This window comes from Microcaecilia unicolor, chromosome 4 (assembly GCF_901765095.1).
Source record: "Microcaecilia unicolor chromosome 4, aMicUni1.1, whole genome shotgun sequence".
NCBI classification, from domain to species: domain Eukaryota; kingdom Metazoa; phylum Chordata; class Amphibia; order Gymnophiona; family Siphonopidae; genus Microcaecilia; species Microcaecilia unicolor.
The window spans coordinates 239239414-239263110 of NC_044034.1; the positions used below are offsets into that span (position 1 = coordinate 239239414).

The 23697-nt window shown below is 41.4% G+C and overlaps 1 protein-coding gene across 1 annotated transcript in view; it reads right to left on the reverse strand.

Annotated features, from left to right (window-relative positions):
* UBAC2 (UBA domain containing 2) overlaps positions 1–23697 on the reverse strand; it is a 482592-nt gene that overhangs the window by 377484 nt on the left and 81411 nt on the right. Inside the window, exon 4 of the mRNA XM_030201351.1 lies at positions 10143–10249. Coding sequence (XP_030057211.1) covers positions 10143–10249 — 107 coding nt within the window. The remainder of the gene's footprint in view (positions 1–10142; positions 10250–23697) is intronic.

A 23697-nucleotide genomic window follows, 5' to 3' on the forward strand; every position in this document is an offset into this window, starting at 1 on the left:
TTTACATAAGGCAAAAAAAAAGCTTCAACAGTGAAACTGAACAGAGGTGCTCAGGTATGCATTATTTCTTTGCTTTTGCCTCAGATCAAGTATAGAAAGATGCCATATATTTGTTATGCAAATAGGGTCAACTGCCCTGCTTATGATGTCATTGTTAACCATGAAAAAGTGGAACCTGCACTTTGTTGGACACACTAGATGATCATACAGGTCTTTATCTGCCAACATTTACTATGTTACTATGTAAGTGTAAAATTACGGAAGCATCATAGAAGCGGCAAAGTTCTTCTACTACAGTCACACCTAACCATTCAGAACAGTGAAACTGCCTTAAATCATCATAAACCATAAATATGCCTTTCAATAGCAAAATTGAAAATTCATTAAGTCCTAGCAAAAAATAAAAAAATTTCTACAAAACAAAAATGATGTCCCACATAAACATAATTCTGACTAAACAGCGTACCTTAGGACAGGAATGTCCTGGCAAGCTGAAAAGACAAAAGAATTCAAGCCTGTGAATTGACATGGGATTTTATTTTGTGCTGAATTTTTTTTTATTTTAGAGATTATTCATTTACAACAGTAAATGTAGGAAACAAAGAGTAACCAAATGCAAGAAATAATAATTAAAAAAAAAGAACAAAGCACAGAAAGAGTAATACTCTAAAAACCATTCATATCATAAAGAGCAATTACCAAAGGATTTAAATCATAAACAAGAAAATATTTAACAAATTCAGAGACCCTTTTACAAAGGTACAGTAGTAAACCCAATCAGCAGTACAGCCGGGGTAGTGCATGCGTCCAGCAGGAATTCTGAGTTTGGCATGTGCCAAATCCCGTGGTAGAAAATAATTTTCTATTTTCTACTGTGGGGGGCATTCCCAGCGGTAAGCAGCAGTGCGCCCATGTTGGAGCTCGCTGTATGGTTACCATGTGGGTAGCGCATGAGCCCTTTTTCGCTAGGTCAATGGGTGGTGGTAAGGGCTCAGACCATAAATAGGCGAACACTAGTTTTAATATTAGCGTAATGAGCAGAACAAGCATGATTATGGAAAGAGAACAAAAACATAAAGAATCATCCTAAAACAGGAAAACTAAATTAAATCAAGCTAGATTAGACCACATTGGAAGAGAGATCCAATTCAAAAATCAGGGGAAGCTGGTTTAACAAGAAAAATTTAACAAGAAATTGCAGATTATCAACCTCTTACTACAAGAGATTTATTGAGAGATCAAAGGAGTTGACAAGGAAATCCCTCTACCTTCCAAAAATAATTGTAACTGAGCAGGTTCATAAAACACATAAGTATGTTGATCCAGGAAAATTAAACACTTGCAGAGAAATCTCAATTGAAACCTAGCTCCTATAGAAACAACATGAGGTTTAAATGCTAGGAACTTGTTCCTACGTGATTGAGTCCACTTAGATATGAGGTGGAATCTAAGAGCCTAAAAAGAGGCGAAGTAAGGTCTCTTTACCCTGTTGAAAAACAAAAAGTCACCAATGAAGTTGATCTTGCAACCACTTCTTCAGCAGAACTCTACAAAATTTGTGTTATATTCAAACTATCAGAGGAAATTTCCACAACCAAACCAGCATCTGGAGAGCTTGAACGTTGTCTAGGTACTGGAAGATAGTAAATCTTATGTAGAGGTGGAAAAACAGTACCAGAATAGTTAAGTTTCTCCTTCTGTGAAACAGATCCTTCAGAGATATGGTCATAAGTTTAGGAAAATTTAATATATGGAAATCTAAAAGTTTTCCAACCTATGATGGAAATCTCTCATAATTGCACCCTTCTCCTCCACCGCTAACTCCAAACTCCGTTCCTTTTATCTCGCCGCACCTTATGCCTGGAATAGACTTCCTGAGCCATGACGTCAAGCTCCATCCCTGGCCGCCTTCAAATCTGGGCTAAAGGCCTACCTGTTTGATGCTGCTTTTAATTCCTAACTTGTCACCTGCTCGTAACCTTATCTTGTCTTCCTCTCTTCAAAAGTCCCTTTTCCCTATGTGTCCTGTCTGTCCTAACCTTATCCCTTATTTGTCCTGTCTGTCTGTCCTGATTTAGATTGTAAGCTCTTTTGAGCAGGGACTGTCTTTTCTTCATGTTCAATTGTGAAGCGGTGCGTACGACTGGTAGCGCTATAGAAATGATTTGTAGTAGTAGTATGATATACCAACAGTTGGTCCTGAGCCAGACTAGATTGTAAGGCTTGGGACTGCTGAATCTGAGTTTCCACAGCATTTATCTACTCAGAATGAATGTTCAAAACTTCTTCACATTTGCTCTTTGTGAATATTGATTAAGTAGGGAAGATAATCCAGCACATACCCTATAAAGAGATTCCAAAGCAATACAAATGGTCTCTAAAGTCACTTCTGCCGGCTTTTCTAAGGGAGGAACAGATGGCAACGGGGGAAATCCCCCTCCTAAGTCACTCCCTTGCAGCTCCCCAATGCCAGATCTTTAAGCCAGTCCTCTCTCTGTTTGCTCTAACCATGAAGAATCCAGCAGCTGAAGCATGCACTTGGGTCCACCACCCGATGCACCTTCCACTGATGGAAAGGACCCCAAAGATGCCAAGTCTCGCGGCAGCTGGGGAGGTACAGGACCTAGTGGACTGAGTGACACTTCACTCCCGAGGAACAAGCTCTCCCTCATGCTGTGGCCAGCCAGAACACCCTGGGGCGGGGTGGGGGGAGGGTCGATAAGAAGCCTATAATCACCTCTTACCACAGAGCAGGGGTTGAAGGCTGTCGGGCAGCTACAGGAATCTTCCCCTTCCGTGTAGGCATCACAAAGGTAAAGAACAGCAAGAAGACAAAGAATATTATAATGCCTCTGTATCGATCCATGGTTCAACCTTACTGAGTACTGTGTGCAATTTTGTTTGCTGTTTCTCAAGAAAGGTATAGTGGAATTAGAAAAGGCTGAAAGAAGAGCAACCAAAATAATTAAGGGGATGGAACTCCTCTCATCTGAAGAAAGGTTTAAGAGGTTAGGGCTCCAACTTGGAAAAGAGAGGACTGAAGAGGGGATATGATAGAGGTCAACAAAATCTTGAGTGGTGTAGAACGGGTAAATGTGAATCAAGCTTTTACTCTTTCAAAAAGTACAAAGACTAGGGGATACTCAGTGAAGTTGCATGGTAATACTTTTAAAATGAATAGGAGGAAATATTTTTTCACTCAATGAATAGTTAAGCTCTGGAATTTGTTGCTGGAGGATGTGGTAGCAGCAGGTAGCATTTCTGGGTTTTAAAGAAAGGCTTGGACAAGTTCCTGGAGGAAAAATCCATAGTCTGATATTGAGGCAGACTTGGGGAAGCCACTGCTTGCCCTGGGATTGGTACTTGTGTCCTCATTGGCCACTGTTGGAAGCAGGATACTGAGACCATCAGTCTGATCCAGTAATGGCTATTCTTATATTCTTATAGCACAGAAATAAAGTTCCTCACACGTTTACTCTATTCAATATTTAGCACTTTTTCCTAATTAGAGCAAATTTCTAAGCTACAGCAGTAGTTTAAAAATCTGTATAAATTCTTTTAACAGAAATTGTAAATGCTTTTTTATTGCATCACCCTTTTGAGACTTTAATTTTGTACACCAGAAAAAAACAAAGTATTTCAATGGAGTGGATTTCAAAATAAAAATATTTATAGGGATGGAGGTGGAGCATTCACTAATGTATAAAAAAATGATCCACTTAGCACAAATTCAATAAAATAATTTGTTTTACTTTTACAATAATGTTATTTAAGAATTCATTTATTGCTACCTAACATCTACTGCAGATTTTTCTTTAAAAAGTTTAAAACAACTGATCTCCAACAGACAGCACATTTCCAAGATGTATTCTTGATTGAAAGGATATAGTGCAATAAGAACAAGGAACTCAATAGAGGTATGAGTAAGCTTGCCAACTTTTTGGCAGAGAAAAACGCAACACCTGCCCTGCACCATGCCCCTCCTTTGTCCCACCCCCGTGATCCACCTACTACTGCACCCTTCCCTTGCCCTGCTCTTCTACAACTACCTCTCCACACTTAGGGTTGCCATCTCAGAAGAACAAAATGTCCCAACACGGGCCATGTTTCGCCCTCATAAGGGCTGCATCAGGGGCTATGTGGTGTGTATAAAACTTTTCACCACCGTAAGTGTACAAAACATCTCTTGGAAAAGGCAACATTATAAATGAAAAAGCAGCAAAGTAGTTATGCAACTATCAAAACTGAGGTTACCCATCAACAATCCCGCTGCTGATGGGTAATCTCAGTTTTGATAGATGTACAACTACGTACCACACTGCTTTTTAATTTATATCAGCGCCTTTCCCAAGAGATATTTTGTACATTTATGGTAGTGAAGAGTTTTATACACACCACAGAGCCCTTGACGTAGGCCTTATGAGGGCGAAACATGGCCTGTGTCAAGCATTATTTTGGTAAAGATTTGTTTGCATTTCCACTTGATCAACTTGGTTTGTTTCCAAGATGCAATGGCATATACTTTGCCGCTGGGCATTCACATGGGTGAAGTTTGGGCAGAGTCTGACCAGAGTGTGACCGGTGCACACATTCACTTGTGTAGATAATAAAATGTTATAAACTACACATATTCTTTTGCAATCTAGGCGTGACCATTTTGGCTGGTGAATGTCAATTAGGCCAATATTCAGACCGCAGAGGCAGCCCGGCTAACTCCCACAGCTGGTAGAAAGTGCACTGCCATCACTTGAAACACCACCATCTTCACTCAAAAAGTTCCATTTGTATTAACACACTGCTGTCAATCTATGCAGTCCATTGCTCCATTTTCTTCACAGCTCTCCTTAAGTCTGAGGCCTCTCTCTGTTTCCAGTGAGTAGTAGCCACTAACCAGGCCACTGTCATTCCTAGCTGGAGAAGTGCATCCTCTCCAATATCCAGCCCTAGTATCTGGAAATTCAACAGCGCTACTTTCTAGTTAAACATTTGGAAGAACATCAAACACACCACACCTGTGGCCAGTATGGTTGAAGAACATCATACTGCCACCACACCTGACAACAGCAGACCTACCAAGTGTCCTGCATTCAGTGAGTCATCTCCCGCTCTCTCGCCAAAGCGAGAAATTCTTCCGCTGATACACACTGCCACTACTGCACCGCCACTGCTTTTCACCCGATGAGCAGCGGCGGCGGTAGCAATATAACAGGAAGCAAACATGGAGCTGCAGCCTTCAGGCACATGCTGTCAGCTCTGCCGGTCCTCTGCCCCTGCTGATGTCAACTTCCTGTTCTGGGGCAGAGGACTGGCAGAGCTCTGCGGTCCCGCGTTTGCTATCTGTTGTTTTGCCATGGCCACTGCTGCTCATCGGGAGAAGCAGCAGTGGTCAGGAAACAGAAGATACCGGGTGGAAGGGGAAGGGGGGATGGAGAGGCAGGAGATTCTGAATGGAGACAGGAGAGGAAAAATGGTAGAAGAGTGGGGACACTGGATGGAAGAGGAGGAGAGAGAGAGAGAGAGATGAGTGTAAAGATGGGGACAAAGTGGGGAACACGCTGGATGGAAAAGGGCTGGAGAGAGAGCAAAGATACTGGGTAGAAGGATGGGGAGAAATGGGGAGACCATGGTTGGAAGGATGGAGAGAGAAAGAAAGAGGAAAGGTGCTCGATGGAAGGAGGGAGAGAAAGAGGGAAGATACTGGAAGGATGGGGACAGAAAGAGGGGAGACGCTGGATGGGAGGATGTAGAAGGAAGACACTGGAAGGATAGGAAGAGAAAGGGAAGACAATGGATGGAAGGGTAGGGAGAGAAAGAGAAAAGATGCTGGGTAGGAATAAAAAGAGGGGAGGTGATGGGTGCTCGTATAAGTGCTCATGCCTGAACACTGAAGATACATGTGTAACACATAGTATTACATCAATTACATCCTTAAGTGGGAGTCCCACTCATGCATACACCTACCTGTCACAAATGCACTGCATAGTTACAAAATAACATGTAGGTAGATTTTTGGCATAATTCTTGGAATAAGGGATAATTTTATACATAAAGATTACTCTAACCTCAGCAGAAACATTACAGGGAATGGGGCTGAGGCAAAGTTTGGATTTATGCACATCTCTCTATATAAAAGGCACCACCAACGTTCTAAATGAAGCCTCCAGCCGGAAGTATGAAGTGGTGTAGATATCCGGTTTCCCCATGAGTGTCTGCCCCACCCTCGCTCTCTCTGTAACACAGCTACTGAGTCCTGACAAATATAAACAGTGAAGGAAAACACAGCAGGAATCCTGTATAATTACCAAACACTGCTCTCTGAAACTTGGAGCCTCGCTCTCTCTGTAACACAGCACGAATCCTGACAAATACAAACAGTGAAAAACACAGCAGGAATCCTGTATAATTACCAAACACTGCTCTCCGAAACTGGGAGGGGGAGGAAGGGGACAGAGGGCAGAGGGGAGGAACAGCAGAGGGGAGGGGGGAGACTCTCACTCTCTCTCTCTGTCACACACACACTCGCACATTCACTCTCTCTCAAACGTGCACACTCTGATAAAAACCTTGCTAGCGCCCGTTTCATTTGCATCAGAAACGGGCCTTTTTTACTAGTATCTTATAAAACAGGAGAATATGTGCATAAATATAACTGGGAAATTTGTGCATATCTCAAAACAGATGCAAATACATGCATGCACTTCCCATGGAATAATTTTAACAGGGTATGTGCACTCTTTCCCTTTTTAAAACTGCTGTAATTTATATGCATACCCACTGCGTAGGTTTGGTGGCTAAAATTCTGTGCCCATGCTGACGTCATATATATTTCAAATTCTTGCTGATCGCCTTCCAGTCTGTTCTTGCACTTGCAATAACAAGACTACTAAATCCATTTGACAAACTTTCTTGCCTTCAAACCTTGCCATCTTTTTCCAGACAGAACTCCCTCCCAAAAGTGCCTCCATTTCCAAACTCTCCTTTAATTTCTGCCCAGACTATGGCCAACTACTTCCATGACGATGTTTTCCATAGGAGGCTCATGAATAAACTGAGCGAGCTGAATTTAGGACTCAAAGTGTTACACTGGATTAGAAACTAGTTGACTGACAGATGACAAAGGGTGGTGATAAATGGAATTTGCTCAGAGAAAAGAAAGGTGAGTAGTGGAAAGCCTCAAGGATAGGTCTGTGGGCCAATTCTATTTAATATATTTGTGAGCGACATTGCCAAAGGGTTAAAAGGATAAATTTGGTTTTCTGCAGACAATACAAAGATTTGCAACAGTAGACATCATCAACGGAGTGGACAACATGAGAATGGATCTACAAAAATTTGAAGAATGGTCTAATGTTTGGCAGTTAAACTTTAGTGCGAACAAGTAGAAAGTGATGTACTTGGGGTATATAAATCCAAAAGAGCAGTACGAACTAGAGAGTGAGAGACTGATGAGAACAGATCAGAAGAGGGACTTTGGGTGATAGTGTCTGATGATATCAAGCTGGCTAAATGATGTGACAAGGCAGTGGTTGTAAACAGAAGAACGCTAGGCTCTATAGAGAAAAGCATAACCAGCATGTACAAGTCATTGATGAAGCCCCACTTAGAGTACTGTGTTCAGTTTAGGAGGCCACATTTCTCAAAGGACACAGAAAGACTTGAAATGGTTCAGAGGAAGATGACAAAAATGGCGTAGGGTTTGTGAAAAAAAAAAGATGTTTGAGAAGAGACGAGGATCTGAATATGTATACACCTTACAGGAAAGGAGAGGGAAAGGAGATATGATACAGACATTTAAATATCTGAAAGGTATTAACATACAAACTAATCTCTTCCAGAGATGGGGAAGTAATAGAACTAGAGGATATGAATTGAGGTAGAAGGCAGTAGACTTAGGAGTAACATCAGGAAATGCTTATAGAGAGAGGGTAGTGGAGGCTTGGATTGACCTCTCAATAGAGGTGGTGGAGACTAAAATGGTGGGGAAATTCAAAAATATGTGGAACAAACACAGGGGATGCCTAAATAGAAAGAGGATGGAATCAAAACATGGTTGTTGAGGTGCTATGTTGGGAAAGAGTAGCTGGAAATTAAGGTCAATGCCGGACAGACTTCTACAGTCTGAGTCACACAAATGGCAAAAGACAGGTGAAGAGCACGTCTGCAGATTGTATATCACTTTATTATCATATGCTATGAGTGAGGGTGCTGTGCATGTCAAGGAGAAGGAGAAGACATCTTTATATTGAAATTAGGAAGTAAAATACTGCAAGCAATATTTTGGTTATTTAAACATATATTGTTCCAAGTCTGCATTATATTTAACTTCCTATATGTGATTGGCCTGATGACAAACTGCCAACCAGGGTTTATTCATGAATGACTATAAACTGCATAGAGTGGCGGGTGCTCTGGCCACCTTGTTGAGCAGACTGGATTGACCATGATGGTTTTTATCTGACGTCTTTTACTGTGTTATTGTGTTATTGATATGCTGTCCTCACTTGGATTTTGGAGCTCTGTTCTGTTTTGGTTTTCTTCTTATCTCTCCAATCGCATTTTTAGTGTATGCTCTCCCATCATCAGTCAGTGTACCTCAAAGCTCTGTTTTGGGACCTCTTCTCTATCTGCTCCCTTGGTGCTCTGATCTCCTCCCATGGTTGTAACATTTTTACTCTAATGACTCCCAGGTCACCTCACCAGAAATCCAGGCCCAAATCTCAGCTTGCTTGCCTGATATTGCTGTCCCACCGCAATCTGAAACAGAACATAATCAAAGCTTCTTATCCTTCCCCCTAAACCCACCTCTCTTCCCCCATTCTCTATTTCTGTGGCTAACACTCACATCCTTCTAGTCTCCTCAGCTCATAACCATGGGGTCATCTTTGATTCCTCTCTTTCTTTGTACATATCAGACTACTAAAACCTGTCATTTCTTTCTCTAGATCACCACCAAACTTTATCCCTACCTTTCTGAGCACCTATCTAAACTCTCATCACCTCTAAATTAGATTACTGCAACTTGCTCTTCACAGGTATCTCACTAAATGTTGGTTTTTGTTTTTTTTTAATAATATGAGATTTTTTCCACTAAATCATTTGTCTCCCCTTCAATTCGGTCAAAATTCTGCTCAACAATTTATCTTTTACCATTGTCACTACATCCACATAACCCTTCTCCTCAAGTCAATTCATGGCTCCCTATCTGTTTCTGTATGTATTTCAAACTCTTCTTACTGACTTACAAGTGCATTCATTCTCCAGCTCCTCTCATATCTCGCCCTACACTCCTCCCAGGAACTATGTCCATCAGATAATCACTCTGATCTGTATCCTTCTCCTCCATCACCAACTCCATTCCTCCCATTTTACATCATATTCTGGAACAGGCTTTTGGAGTCACTATGTCATGTTCCATCTCCGGTCCTCTTCTTTTAATCTCTTATTCACATGTTCAATACCCATGTTATTTTAATCATTCTCATAATAAATTCAAATCCCTAATCCCTTATTTGTCCTTTTTGTCTGTCTTGAATATATTGTAAGCTCTGCTGATCAGAAACTGTCTCTTACTTGTTTGGGTATAGGATTGAATATGTCTAGTAGCACAATAGAAATAAGTAGTAGTAGAAACAATAAAACTCTGCAATTATACTTCCTTCTATACTGAAAATATAATCTTGCATGCTTAAGGAGGAAACTACATTAAACAAGATGAAACAAAAGGGTTTTTAATTTCAAAATACAAATAAGAATTTTCTTAATTCATGCTTTAAGAAAAAGCCATAGTCCTTTTCAACTCATAAATCATAAGAAAGTGCATTCCACATCTTAGCATCCACTACTGAGTTTTGGCCCCAAAACCCGATGAATGAATCTCAGATACAGATATATTCAACAATTCAGCAGTTTGAGAACATAACAACCACAGGAAATTATAACTGGAAATCTTTTTACTAAAACACATAGGACCCTACCCAGACTAAATCTAAAAACTAAAGGTAAGTAACTTAAACTGAATTAAAAATCTGATTGGTTGCCAATTTTGAAGTATACAAGTATTCCTCCTCTTTTATCTGTACAAAAAAATCTTTTAACATCAGCTTGAAAAATACTATAGAACATGCCTATATACAGGTACTTACAATCCAGAAGGTAAGCGCTTGATCGTGATACCAAACACATTCTGCAAGGCTTCTACAAGGAGGAGATCAAATAAAGTCGACAGTACCCAGGAACCCAATAAAAAAGACTGAAAATTAAAAAGGACACAATTATAAGCAAATTAGTTGCTCAATTTTTTTTTAGTTCTTTACAATTCTATTTTGAAATGAGCTAGATAGACTAAACCTACCTTTGTTTTGGCAGTTCTTGTTTTTCTGTTACTAATCCAAACGTTAACAATTATGATAAAGGATTGCTTTAATTTTGCATAACTTGTATAGGTAGACATGTTTCTATAAAATGGAAATTTCTAAAGAAACCTGCATGAAAGTGGATCTAAGTAAAGGCCACACATAGGGGTAATTCTAAAAGGAGCCACCTAGATTTAGGCAGCAAGACTGTGCATAAATGCCAGTATTGTAGACCTTCCTGCAAGTATGTGGGCAATTACAGACATAAAGAATCATTTTCCATTTCCACAGTATTCTGCAAATATGCATCAAGATGCGATGATTCCACAAAACAACAGGGCAGCTGATCTGCAAACGCCAACGTGGAAACAAACCAAGCACATCAAGTGGAAATGAAAACAAATCTTTATTGGAAAAATACAAACCAAAATAATGCCCAACTCAGGCCATGTTTCGCCCTCATAAGGGCTGCATCAGGGGCTATGTGGTGTGTATAAAACTTTTCACCACCGTAAGTGTACAAAACCTCTCTTGGGAAAGGCACCGTTATAAATGAAAAAGCAGCAAAGTGTTACATTGCTATACAACTATCAAAACTGAGGTTACCCATCAACAATCCCGCTGCTGATGGGTAATCCCAGTTTTGATAGATGTATACCTGCGTACCCACGTTGCTGCTTTTTCATTTATATCAGTGCCTTTCCCAAGAGATGTTTTGTACACTTTTGGTAGTGAAAAGTTTTATACACACCATATAGCCCCTGATGCAGCCCTTATGAGGGTGAAACACAGCCTGTGTCAGGCATTAATTTGGTAAAGATTTGTTTGCATTTCCACTTGATCAGCTTAGTTTGTTTCCAAGATGCAATGGCATATACTTTGCCACTGGGCATTCACATAAGTGAAGTTTGGGCAGAGTCTGAGCAGAGTGTGACCAATGCACACATTCACTTGTGTAGATTATAAAATGTTATAATCTACGCATACTCTTTTGTGATCTAGGCAAGACCATTTACACAGGCTGATGAATTTCCATGAGGTCAATATTCAGACAGCAGGAGGCAGCCCAGCTAACTCCCACAGTTGGCAGTGAGACTGGATATTCAATGCCGGGTCATTTCCGATTACTGGCATTAAATATCAGGTTTAATTTTGGCAGGTTTAAACTTAACCGGCCAAGCCAATATTCAGAACTGGTTGGTTAAGTTTAAACTAGCCAAAGATAGGCCTATCTTGGTGGCCCAATGCGGCTGCCAAACTTAGCCGGCAATGAGCGGAATATTGGCAGATAGCCAGTTATATCATGCAATATAACTGGTTAGCTGCTAAGCGCTGACCAGGAAAATTCAGCAGGAGATAACTAGCTATCTACTTTTGAATATTCAGGGATAGCCATTCCTAGCCAGTTAAATAGCACTGAATATCGAGGGTATGTCTTCAAAGTAGGCAAAGGTCAGGTGGTTTATGCCTGTATTAAAGTAGGCATTTTTTGAGGGGGGGATTCTTTGAGTTTATTAGAGGTTTTTCAAAGATTTTAAACAACACAATGAGAAATAAAACACTCAGTGGATACATGTTGTTTCTTCAGTGCATCCATTCAATATTCAATTCAAACAAATAACACCTCCCCCATTCCTGAGCCCAAGCCCCCTCCCCACCTTCCCCATTACAACCCCTCACCCACATCCTCCACCCCACTAATCCAGACTCCCAAGTTCATGCACAGTCTTTATTGGTAGATAGTGCATTGCCATCACTTGAAACACTACCATCTTCGCTCAAAAACTTCCATTTGTATTTACACACTGCTGTCAGTCTATGCATGGTGTACCATTGCTCCGTTTTCTTCACAACTCTCCTCCAGTCTGAGGCCTCTCTCTGTTTCCAGTGAGTAGCAGCCACTAACCGAGCCACTGTCATTCCTAGCTGGAGAAATGCATCCTCTCCAACATCCAACCCCAGCACCTGGAAATTCAACAGCGCCACTTCCTAGTTAAAACATTTGGGAGAACATCAAACACACCTGTGGCCAGTATGGTTGAAGAATATTATACTGCCACCACACCTGACAATAGCAGACCTTCCAAGGGTGCTGCATTCTGTGAGTCATCTCACGCACTCTTGCCAAAGCGGGAAATTCTTCCCCTGTGACACACTGCCACTACCGCACCGCCACTGCTTTTCTTCTGATGAGCAGCAGCGGCAGCAAAACAACAGGAAGCAAGGAGCTGTAGCCTTCCAGCACATGCTATCAGCTCTGCCGGTCCTCTGCCCCTGCTGATGTCAACTTCCTGTTCTGGGGCAGAGGACCGGCAGAGCTCTGCGGCCCCGCGTTTGCTATTTGTTATTTTGCCAGGGCCGCTGCTGCTCATCAGGAGAAACAGCAGTGTTCAAGAAACAGAAGATACCGAGTGGAAGAGGAAGGGGGATGGAGAGGCAGGAAATGCTGAATGGAGATAGGGGAGGAAAAATGATAGAAGAGTAGGGACACTGGATGGAAGAGTAGAGAGAAAGAGATGAGTGTAAAGATGGGGACAAAGTGGGGAACACGCTGGATGGAAAAGGACTGGAGAGAGAGAAGATACTGGGTAGAAGGATGGGGAGACCATGGCTGGAAGGATGGAGAGAGAAAGAAAGAGGGAAGGTGCTGGATGGAAGGAGGGAGAGAAAGAGGGAAGACACTGGAAGGATGGGGAGAGAAAAAGGGAAAATGCTGGATGGGTGGGGAGAGAAAGAGGGAAAACTCTGGATGGATGGGTGGGGAGAGAAAGAGGGAAGACGCTGGATGGATAGGTAGGGAGAGAAAGAGGGAAGACGCTGGATGGAAGAATAGGGAAAGAGGACACAGAAAGAAGGTTAGGGAAAGAAACAGAAAAGATGCTGGGTGGAAGATTAGGAAGAGAAAGAGGGGAGGTGATGGGTAGAAGAGTAGGGAGAGAAAAAAGGGGAACACTGGAAGGATGGGGAGAGAGAGGGGAAATGCTGAATGGAAAGTGTTGTAGAAAGGGAGAAAATGGATGGTAGGATAGGGAGAGAAAGAGGGAAGAAGCTGGATGGAAGGGTAGGGAAAGAAAGAGTTGAGATGCTGAATGGAAAGGAGGAGAGGATAAAGTTAGTGAAAGACTGGAGAATAAGAGGAAGGGCATACAGGAGAACAAGGGTGAAGGAAAGATGAAAAGCCATAGGTAGATGAAGTAAAAAGAGGAAAATTAAAGACTGGATAGTAAGAATGAATTAAATCTGGACAGAGAGGCAGAAAAATAAACTGAAGAAAACTGAAACAGGAGGGAGAAAAATGACAAATATACAGGAAACCCTGGCAAGAGAGTTAAGAGAAGACGAAGGAAAGCAGAAACAAGAGACTAGAACCAACACAATTGGAAAAAGTAAATAGCCAGACAACAAAGGTAGAAAAAATAATTTTATTATTAATTTAGGATAAAGTAATGTGGTAGCTGTGTTAATAAAGGTTAATAAACACAAATAAAACACAAAATAGAAAATGAAGTGACACCTTTATAATGGACTAATTTTAATACATTTCTGACTAGCCTTCAGAGACCAACACTTCTTTCCTCAAGTCAGGAGAGGATATCATAACAGTAGTATACTGTCTTGACCTGATCTGAGGCAGGAGATTTTGGCCTCTGAAAGTTAATGGAAAAAGGTATTGGGCTAGTCCAATAAAAAGGTATTATATCTCATTTTCCATTTTCAAAAGCCTGAACTGAGCATATGCAGGAGGTTCAGCATCAGCGGCTGCAGCACTCTGTTGATTGCTGCACTGGTCAAACAGTACAGCAGGGGGCTCATGCAGTGGAACTCTTCAGCTAGCGGGGCCTGAGCATCTCCATCAGCAATTCAACCAGTGCCACAATTCTGGAGTGGGCTTAAGCTCAAAGTGGGGGCCAAGGTCTCCTTGCAGTTATGCCCCTGGGGGAATATATGCTGGATAGAAGGTATAATAGAGTGAACTGGAACACTTCCTCTTACCCATCCCTGTCGTCACTGGTGTAAATAAAATATTTTCTGCAGTGGCCATGGGACTGAGGTGTTCCAGGGGGTGGAGCCACGAGTTAAGAGTGGACAGGACCAAGGCAGAGTGGGGCAGGGCTGGGGCATGTACTAAAATCTCCTTCTCAAAAATTGGGACCCTTTGGCAGCTCTACAACAGGTCTCCATTCACCATAGCCATGCCAACAATCCCCGGTCCCCCATCCACATATTTTCTATGCATCTGAGTGTAATACCAGTATAGGAAGTCCTCATACCCATTTTCAACAATAAGTGTAGACATTACCAACTTCTTCATTCTTCTTCATACATCTACCCATTCCTCTATTTTTTGCTAGATCTTCCTCCTCCTCCCATAATGTATGCTTATTAGGTGTATCATTAGTATTAAGCTAACACTGTATTATATCTCTGGTATCTGAATTCCAGTGTTATTAAATGTGTACATTTTTTTATACTGTTTCATGATAGTTCTATTATTAGGTTTCAATTTACTGTTTTCAAGTTTACCTCATTTATTGTATTTATGTTTATTCTTGGTTATTTTACTATTGTTATGCTGTTAACAAAATTATAAGTTTTATATTAAACTGTACCTACTGTACACCGCCTTGGGTGAATCTCTTCATAAAGGTGATTAATAAATCCCAATAAATAAATTCTTCCATATATTTCAGTTTCCGATATCCCCTTCCATTATAAAAATGCTAAATAGTAGTAGTAGTAGTTGTTCAAAAGCACTCTTCCCTCGAGTCAAATCAAATATCACTGCTGAGGTATAAATGTAGCCACTTTACTTGTATGTAGGGGAATATGCTGTGATAATATCTGTTATTGTTCTTGTAACTACCCAAAACTCTTCACCCTCCTTTGTACCCGATTATAAAATTGCCGCACACAAACTAATCCCCTCGCCTCCTAACTACAAAATAAAGCCTGATCCCTTCCTGGACAAAACTCCAAATTACATCAAACAGAATGTACCAAAAATAATTCTTACCCCCCCCCCCCCCCCCCAATAACTCTTCCTTAGTCCTCTGCCATACCTACATTGTAAGATTCCTATAGGGCACACCCACCTCCACCCCAGGTGATCTCCCCTTGGGTTGCCATGGAAAATGGTTCAGTAGTATATCGTTTCCATCTTCCTGTTCCAACTCCACCCATTGTTTTATTTCCTGCACCTGCCAGGCCAGAAAGGCCCACAATTGGGCTACTTGATAGTACCTCTTCACATTCGGTACAGCTAACCCTCCCTCCAATTTACTCAAATCACAGTACCCCCTCACCACCTGAGGATGTCGTCAGGCACAGATAAACTGAGAGAACTGCTGTTCTGTTGGATTTTAAAGGCACCTCAATGAGCAGGGTAGAAAAAAAAAGATATAATAATTGGAGTAACACCATCTTAACTACCTCTATCTCCCTAGCCATGGAAAGGTACAACCTATCCCACTGCTCTAAGTCATGAGTTATTTTCTTAAGCATAGGCCCATAGTTTAGATCATATAGATTGGCGCTGATAAGTCTCACTTGGTCTGGTGTTACTGTAACATTCAAAACTTCAGACTTAGTCTTTTTCACTCAAAACCCAGAGATCCTCCCATAATGCTCTAACTCCCGTACTACCCCTTTTAAGGATTCATGGGGCCTAGTCAGGATAAACAAGATGACATCTGCAAACAGGGTAATCTTGTGATTTTTACCATGAGCCCATACGCCAGTAATCTGCTCTTGCTCTCACACTCTCTGCACAAGGGCTCATTCACCATCACAAAGAGAATCAGCAATAAGGGACATCCCTGTCAAGTACTTCTACGAAGCTTAAAGAATGATTACCATCTATTTACCCTAATGTAAACCACTGGAGTGTTATATACTGAATGGATCCACCCTAACAATTGGGGTCCCAATTTTATTTTTTGTAGTACCTTAAACATAAAGGGCCAGGACAACCTATCAAAAGCTTTTTCAGGATCTATCAACAGTAAAATCATGGGCTGGTTTGTCCTCTTTGCCCTGTCCAGCAAATTTAGTACTCACCTGATGTTATCTCCTGTTTCCCTACCAGTCACAAACCCAGAATAGCCAGGATGAACCAGTCTGGGTCCTCTACTCATGAGCTTATCAGCCAATATCCATGTCAAATATTTTGTATCTATATCAATTAGAAAAATTACAGTAAAAACCACACTGCTTTGGGTATTTACTCTCCTTGGGTATAACAGCCACCCTCAGGGTAATTTAGTGCCTTCTCTAAAGAATTGAAGAAGCCCACCAAAGGGCCCAATAACAGAAGATGGAACTGCTTATAGAACTTTACCGCAAAGCCATCCAGCCGCGGTGCCTTTTCAAGTTTTACAGACCGGAGAGTTTGCATCATTTCAGCCATAGAGACTGGCCGATTCAACAAGGCCACATCTCTTTCTGCTGTACCGCCAATTGTATCCCCTCCAAATAAATTTCACTATCCCTTCTCTTCCACCACCCCCTCATGAGTATACAAAGCTTTGTAAAATTCCACAAATCAAGCTCTTATCCTTGTGTCATCCGTTATTTCAGCCCCATTCCCTCCCTTAATTTGTGTATCATTCTTCTTTGTTTGCATCATTTTCAGTCTATGAACCAAAACTCTACTTGCTTTATTATTAAACTCAAAATATGTCTCTTCAAAAGTTTATTTATTGGGATTTATTAATCACCTTTATGAAGAGATTCACCCAAGGCGGTGTACAGTAGGTACAGTTTAATATAAAATTATAGGCAAGATCCTCCACTTCCTTACCTCTAAGCTTCCTACAGGCCTTGGCTAATTGGATCAAATAACCCTTCCCACCTGGTTACTTTTTGTGTTGCGCCTCCAATGTGGCTATGAGCTCATGCAACATCTGCTCTTCCAGCTGGTGCTGTTTCTATCTCTGGGTTGCTACAGCTATGATATGGCCTTGAATCATTACCTTTAGCCCCCCCCCCCCCCCCCAGGCTACTACTTCAAGGGACATTCCATCCACATCATCAAATTGAATATATTCCTCAAGTAACTGATCTGCCCACCTAGCACTCAATGGATCATCCAAGGAGGCTGCCATTAAGATGCCAAAATCATTTGGCCTTGGACCCACCCTCCTCAGCTATCTCCACTCACACTGGCACATGTCACTGTCTCTAGCTGAGCCTTCACAATATATTATCAGAGCCCTCATCCAGTAATATAAAATCAATTCTGGAATAGGTGTGGTGGACCTAAGAGAAATATGTATAATCCAACAAATGAGTTTCTCTCCATCTGTCCACCAAATTAATTTCAACAAATTTATGAAATGGTTTCCTCTCCAGCTTACTTATTATCCTTTAGATATTTATTTATGACATTTATATCCCACATTTTCCCAAAAAGTCTTGAGTTCAATGTGGCTTACAATATAGACTGAATGAATACAGAGTATGAAAAATTACATTGGTCATAATACGTTGGATTGAGAAACAAGGAATAACTGATGAACAGAAGGGTTATAACAATATGAGAGGCTAAGGTTTGTGAACATAATGAGCTTACTCACACTGAAAAGCAAGGTCAGCTGTAACATAATACACATTTTTCTCTATATAACTGACAGCATAATGAAAAACTTTTATATATGTATTTTACTGTTTTAGAACTTTTTCTAAATGAGATTATGTATGTCTATCTATTTAACATGTCTTTTTATATGAAGTATGCTTTTTTATTCTTTCTAAAGTATTGCTTAAGTTTGAATTATGTTCTTAGATGTATTTTTTATATTCAAATGTATGAAGCTCTATGCAACAATTTATTTATATAATGTTATTTTAATGCTAGGACCCCTGACAGAGGCACTTGCTGAAACACAGCCATATCAGGTCAACAATAAATGTATAACCAGAGTGTAGGTCCAGTGATGACATTAACTTCCTGGACAGTTCCAACTTTTGCTGTTTCTGTGGAACATTTTTGTCCTTCTCCTATTCCTATTCCTCTCCTGCTTCTCCTATGACTCCTCCCCCCTTCATGTGTTCTCTAACTTTGGAGTCAGCATAAGATTAAAATCCCCCCCCCCCCCCAAAATAATTGCCTCTTCTTGATTCTGAAGAATAAGGGGTAGACAATTTGCCAAATAGTCCCCCTATTAGGGGCATACATGTTTGTTTGCTATAGGGTAGGTTCATCCTACCACCAGTAAAATCCAGCCCCCACCATCTTGCTGCATTCTTTTAATCTCCACCCACAATCCCTTCTCAATGCTCCCTTTTTTCTTTTCCTCAAATTGGAAGCCCAAACTTTTTTTTTATCTTTATTGATTTTTTACAACAATATATTCCAAAAATTTGAGATAAACAAGAAATCATTAAATAAATAAATCAAGTTAACGAGAAAAGGAAATATGACTATACATTCATCCAGTAATAAAATGCAAACAAGATCCAAGGAATAAGAAATAAATTAACAAAGAAATTACAGAAATATAACTCAAAAAACTGTTGTCTACCCATAAAGCCCCTCTTTAGCTACAAGAAATTCTTCTAGCTGCTTGGGATCAAAAAATTGAAATTGTTTACTCTGAAAAATCACAAAACATAAACAAGAAAATTTAAGCACAAAATTGGACCCAAAGCCTGTGTCCTAGGCCGAAAGGCCAGGAAGGATTTGCACCTCATCTGTATCTCTTCTTGAAAGACTCAAACTTTAGAACCCAAAAACTGCGTCTCTAAATGTCTAAAGGCAAGCTTCAAAACTGCATTGTGGTCTGGCTCCAGAGCAAAAGATACCACCATAGTAGTTCTCTTTCTAATTACTTCCAATGAAGACTCTAAATGGAATGTAAAGTTCATGTTATCCCCTTCTGGACCCTGAAGGGCCTCACCAGTAAATTTTCCCGAGGCCAGCATATACTGGGCTCACATGATGAGGGGCAATGAATCAATAGACATCCCCAAGATCACAAATATATCCATAGGAGCAATCAATGGAAACCTGGAAAAATTGAGCAGTCTCAAGTTATGTCTCCTAATTTGATTTTCTAGATATTCCAATCGACGATATGTAAAGTTCTTATCTTTAACTGAGGCTGAACCCAAAGATTCCAAGGGACTGAATTTTAGTCTCTCAAGATTCTAACTTAGAAGACTGCTGGGCAGAAGCCTGTGCCTTGAGAAGAGCTGCTTCAGACAAAAATTTTAATATCTTTAGTATTTTCCAATGTCAAAGTTTGTAAAGAGGAACGCATATTGAATGAAAGGTCCCAAAGTGACTCCAACATCACAATGGCTGGTTTAATAAAGATCCATGATGTAATAGCAGGAGTAGGTAGGCTTGTAACCTGGAAGAGATTACTTATAGTTTTTGTGAAGGCAAAATACAAGGTACAAATTCCGCAACTCTTGGCCAGAGTCCAAGCTTCCAGGTGCTAAGGACAAGTGCCTTCCCTATACACCCGGTTCTTCAGTCACAAAGGTGCTGGGGACAGGACCATCCAAAGCTCCACTACTTCCTGGTTGCAGGGAAGCCACCCACTCGACAGGGCTCAAGGAAGACCCATCGCCATTTCTGACTGACGCCAAAGCGCCAGCACCGACAGAAGGGAAAGAAGTCTGCACAGGACCCACTGGAACGCTGAATCTGTCCAACATCGCTTGCTTCAGTAATGGAGCAGTAATGGGAGTTGAGAGAGACTCCCACACCTTCCCTCTCCTCTTGCCTATCTCCAAAGTGGGCAGGTATATGCTCTGAGACCAGAGAAGAAATCCAGAGACAGAGCTACTGCAGGTACAACCAGCCATTATGGCATCATCTTGGATCCCCTGTTTGCCTGGATATTAGTTATGCTAGATGCCCAAATTCAAGTAGGATAATGTGAATCTACCACACACTTCTTATTGACAAGTGAGTCTCCTGCACAAAATAAATAGCAGAACATCATTTTTCACTTTAATGGGGAAGTTTCAAATTTGTCTTTTCTCTCAAAGATCTTGGAGAAAATTGTGTTCACATAACTCTTCTCCTTTGCTGATAAGAATGGAAATTGTCCTCACTGCTGTACTTAATGAAGTTCATATGCATTGGGATAAACACATGGTGATTCTTGCTGTCTCCCTGGATCTTTCAGCTGCATTTGATCTTGTGGATCATTCTCTTTTACTGTCCTGTCTTTCCTCTCTCGGGATTGCAGGTTCTGTTTTATCTTGGTTCACTTCATTTCTCTCTAATTGTTCCTTCACTGTTGTGACGCTTCTTCTAGGGCCTCTCCCCGATGTCTGCCTTGTGGTGCTCCACAGTGCTCTGTTTTATCTCCACTTCTTTTCAATCTATTCCTTAGTCCTTTAGCTACTCTTAAGTCTTCAGGTGTTTCATTTCACTTTTATACGGATGATATTCTTTTACTTTATCCTATAAACCCTCATAATCCAGCCCTTGGCCCACTCCAGGACTGCTTATAACTATCTCTGACTGGTTACTGGATCACAAGCTAGTTCTCAATAAAGACAAAACTGTAAGCTGCTGGTTTACATGAGGTCTCTGGGTTCCATTTATCTCTCTTCAGCTGTTTGGTTCCACTTTTCAGCCAGTTGAGTCATTGAGATATCATGATGGCACCACGGTTACATAACTGGAGGCTCACAGATTTAATTCCTTCATCTATGCTGATGATGTCACCATTTATATCCCCTTCAAAAGGGAATTACTAGAAATTATACATGAGATTAAAACCAGTTTAGATCTGATAGAATCTTGGGCATCCAGTTTCAAACTCAAATTAAATCAGGAAAAAACTAAATTCCTAGTACTTACCAACCCCTATCAACCCATTTCAATAAAAACCTTCATTATTAACAACACATCACATGCCTTAGATCAACAGATGAAAATCCTGGGAATCATCATCGACTAGCATTTATCATTCGAAGCTCAGGTCTCAAAGGTGGTCTCGACACTATGGAATTTTAAAAGGCTGCGTCCTTTCTTCCCAAGCGCCACACTTCGTACTATCACCCAATCTCTGGTAATATCCAAATTTGATTATTGTAATGTCATATAAGCGGGTATTAAAATCCCACTCCTTAAAAAAATTACAAACAGCACAAAATAGCGCTACCCACCTTGTATGCCGTGCTCCTCTCTTTGAGAAGGCTTCCCCTCTCTTGTTAAAACTTCACTGGCTTCCCATAAACGCAAGGATCACCTTTAAAATATGCATGACTGTTTACCAAATTATATATGGTTTATCACCCTCCAACATGCAACAACTAATTGATTTACCTTCACATAATACAGTAAAAACATCCAGAAAATGCCTCACGCTCTATTATATTAACTGCAAAGGTCTTTCATACAAATCAATCCTTGTAGGCTTCACATACCAGAATACCAAACTTTGGAATTCTCTACCCAAGCAATCAAGGTACTGAGATTATCATCTGAGATTCCATAAATTGCTAAAGGCTTTTCTATTAAGTACATATCTTATCAAAAGACAATAAGGAGAAATTAGACCTTACCTGCTAATTTGCTTTCCTTTAGTCCCTCCGGACCGGCCCAGGATTGGACTGATGGGTTGTGCACGCCTACCAGCAGGTGGAGACTGAGAAAAAAACTCTGACTCTAGAGAGCCAATGAGAGCCCTGGTCATGTGACCCTAGTCCCAGTATTTGAATAACCAAGCAGAAAGGAAAAGAAGGACCTATATTCTGTGCCCTGAGGAATTTAAGCAGCCAGGCAGCACGAGAGAAACCAACGTGCTTAAACTACGGCTTTGCCGTGACACTGGGCGCACCAACAACTCAGCTCAGAGCCGTGGCATGGCCAATTAAGAACAGAAATGTGTATCCCATAAACTGTGCAAGTTGTACAATATTATGAACTGAATAACCAGAGAACTTGCAAAACATTTAACTTGTAGAACATAATGCATTTGTATTTCTTATAGAGCATAATGTATCTCCTTTAACTGTCTAACTAGCAGAACAGCTCTGTAGACGACAGTTGCATCTCTGTACCCAGTAAAATTGAGAACCATAGAACACGGGAGGGACCTGGGCCGGTCCGGAGGGACTAAAGGAAAGCAAATTAGCAGGTAAGGTCTAATTTCTCCTTCCTTAGCATCCCTCCGGACCGGCCCAGGATTGGACTGATGGGACGTAACAAAGCAGTAGTCCTAAGGGAGGGACCCCAGCAAACCCGCTGTGAGTACGCGAGATGCAAAGACGGTCTCCTGACGACACTGTACATCTAGCCTGTAATGCCTAGAGAAAGAATGAAGTGACGACCAAGTCGCTGCCTTACAGATCTCCGCTGGTGGCACCAAGGAACACTCCGCCCACGAGGCTGCCTGCCCCCGGGTAGAATGAGCTTTAAGCGCTGCCGGGACTGGTCTGTCTGCCAAAAGATAAGCAGACGCTATCATTTCTTTGATCCACCGAGACAAAGTAGGCTTAGAAGCTGCCAGGCCCTTGCGATGACCAGCCAACAGCAGAAAGAGGCGGTCTGATCGACGGAAGTCCTCCGTAACCGCAAGATACCGTTTAAGTACTCTCCTAACATCCAGAGTATACAACTTTCGCTGCTCCTGCGTTCCGGAGGAGGATCCCAGAATAGGAAGAAAAACCGACTGGGACATATGAAACCGAGATAGTACCTTGGGCAAAAAGGAAGGAACCGGCCGAAGGACCACTCGCTCTTTAGAAAATTCCAGAAATGGAGATCTACAGGAAAAAGCTTGCAACTCTGAGACTCTTCTGGCTGACGCGATAGCCACCAAAAACACCGTCTTAAGCGTTAAATCCTTCAGAGAACATGTTTGTAAAGGCTCAAAAGGAGGCTTTGTCAGAGACGAAAGCACCAGATTAAGGTCCCACGATGGAAAAACCGATCTGACCGGAGGACGAAGAAGGCTGACCCCCTTCAAAAAACGAGCCACCTCGGGAAGACTAGCCAAAGACTTACCCCTTATTCTACCTCTGAAACAGGACAAAGCTGCCGCCTGCACCTTCAGCGACGAAAGAGAGAGTCCCTTATCAAAACCTCGCTGTAAAAAATCTAACATCTGAGGTACTGACGCCCGAAAAGGAACAATGTCAGCTTCTGCACACCAATCCTCAAAAATTCTCCACGTGCGAATATAGTTTAAAGAGGTGGAACGGCGACGAGACTGCAGCATGGTAGAAATTACTGGCGTTGAAAATCCTCGCTTAGTTAAACGAGCTCGTTCAAGAGCCAAGCCGTAAGACAAAATCGAGCTGGATCTGGATGCGGAACTGGTCCTTGAACCAGCAAAGCCTTGTGTGCCGGGAGACGAAGAGGAGACGCCACGGACAG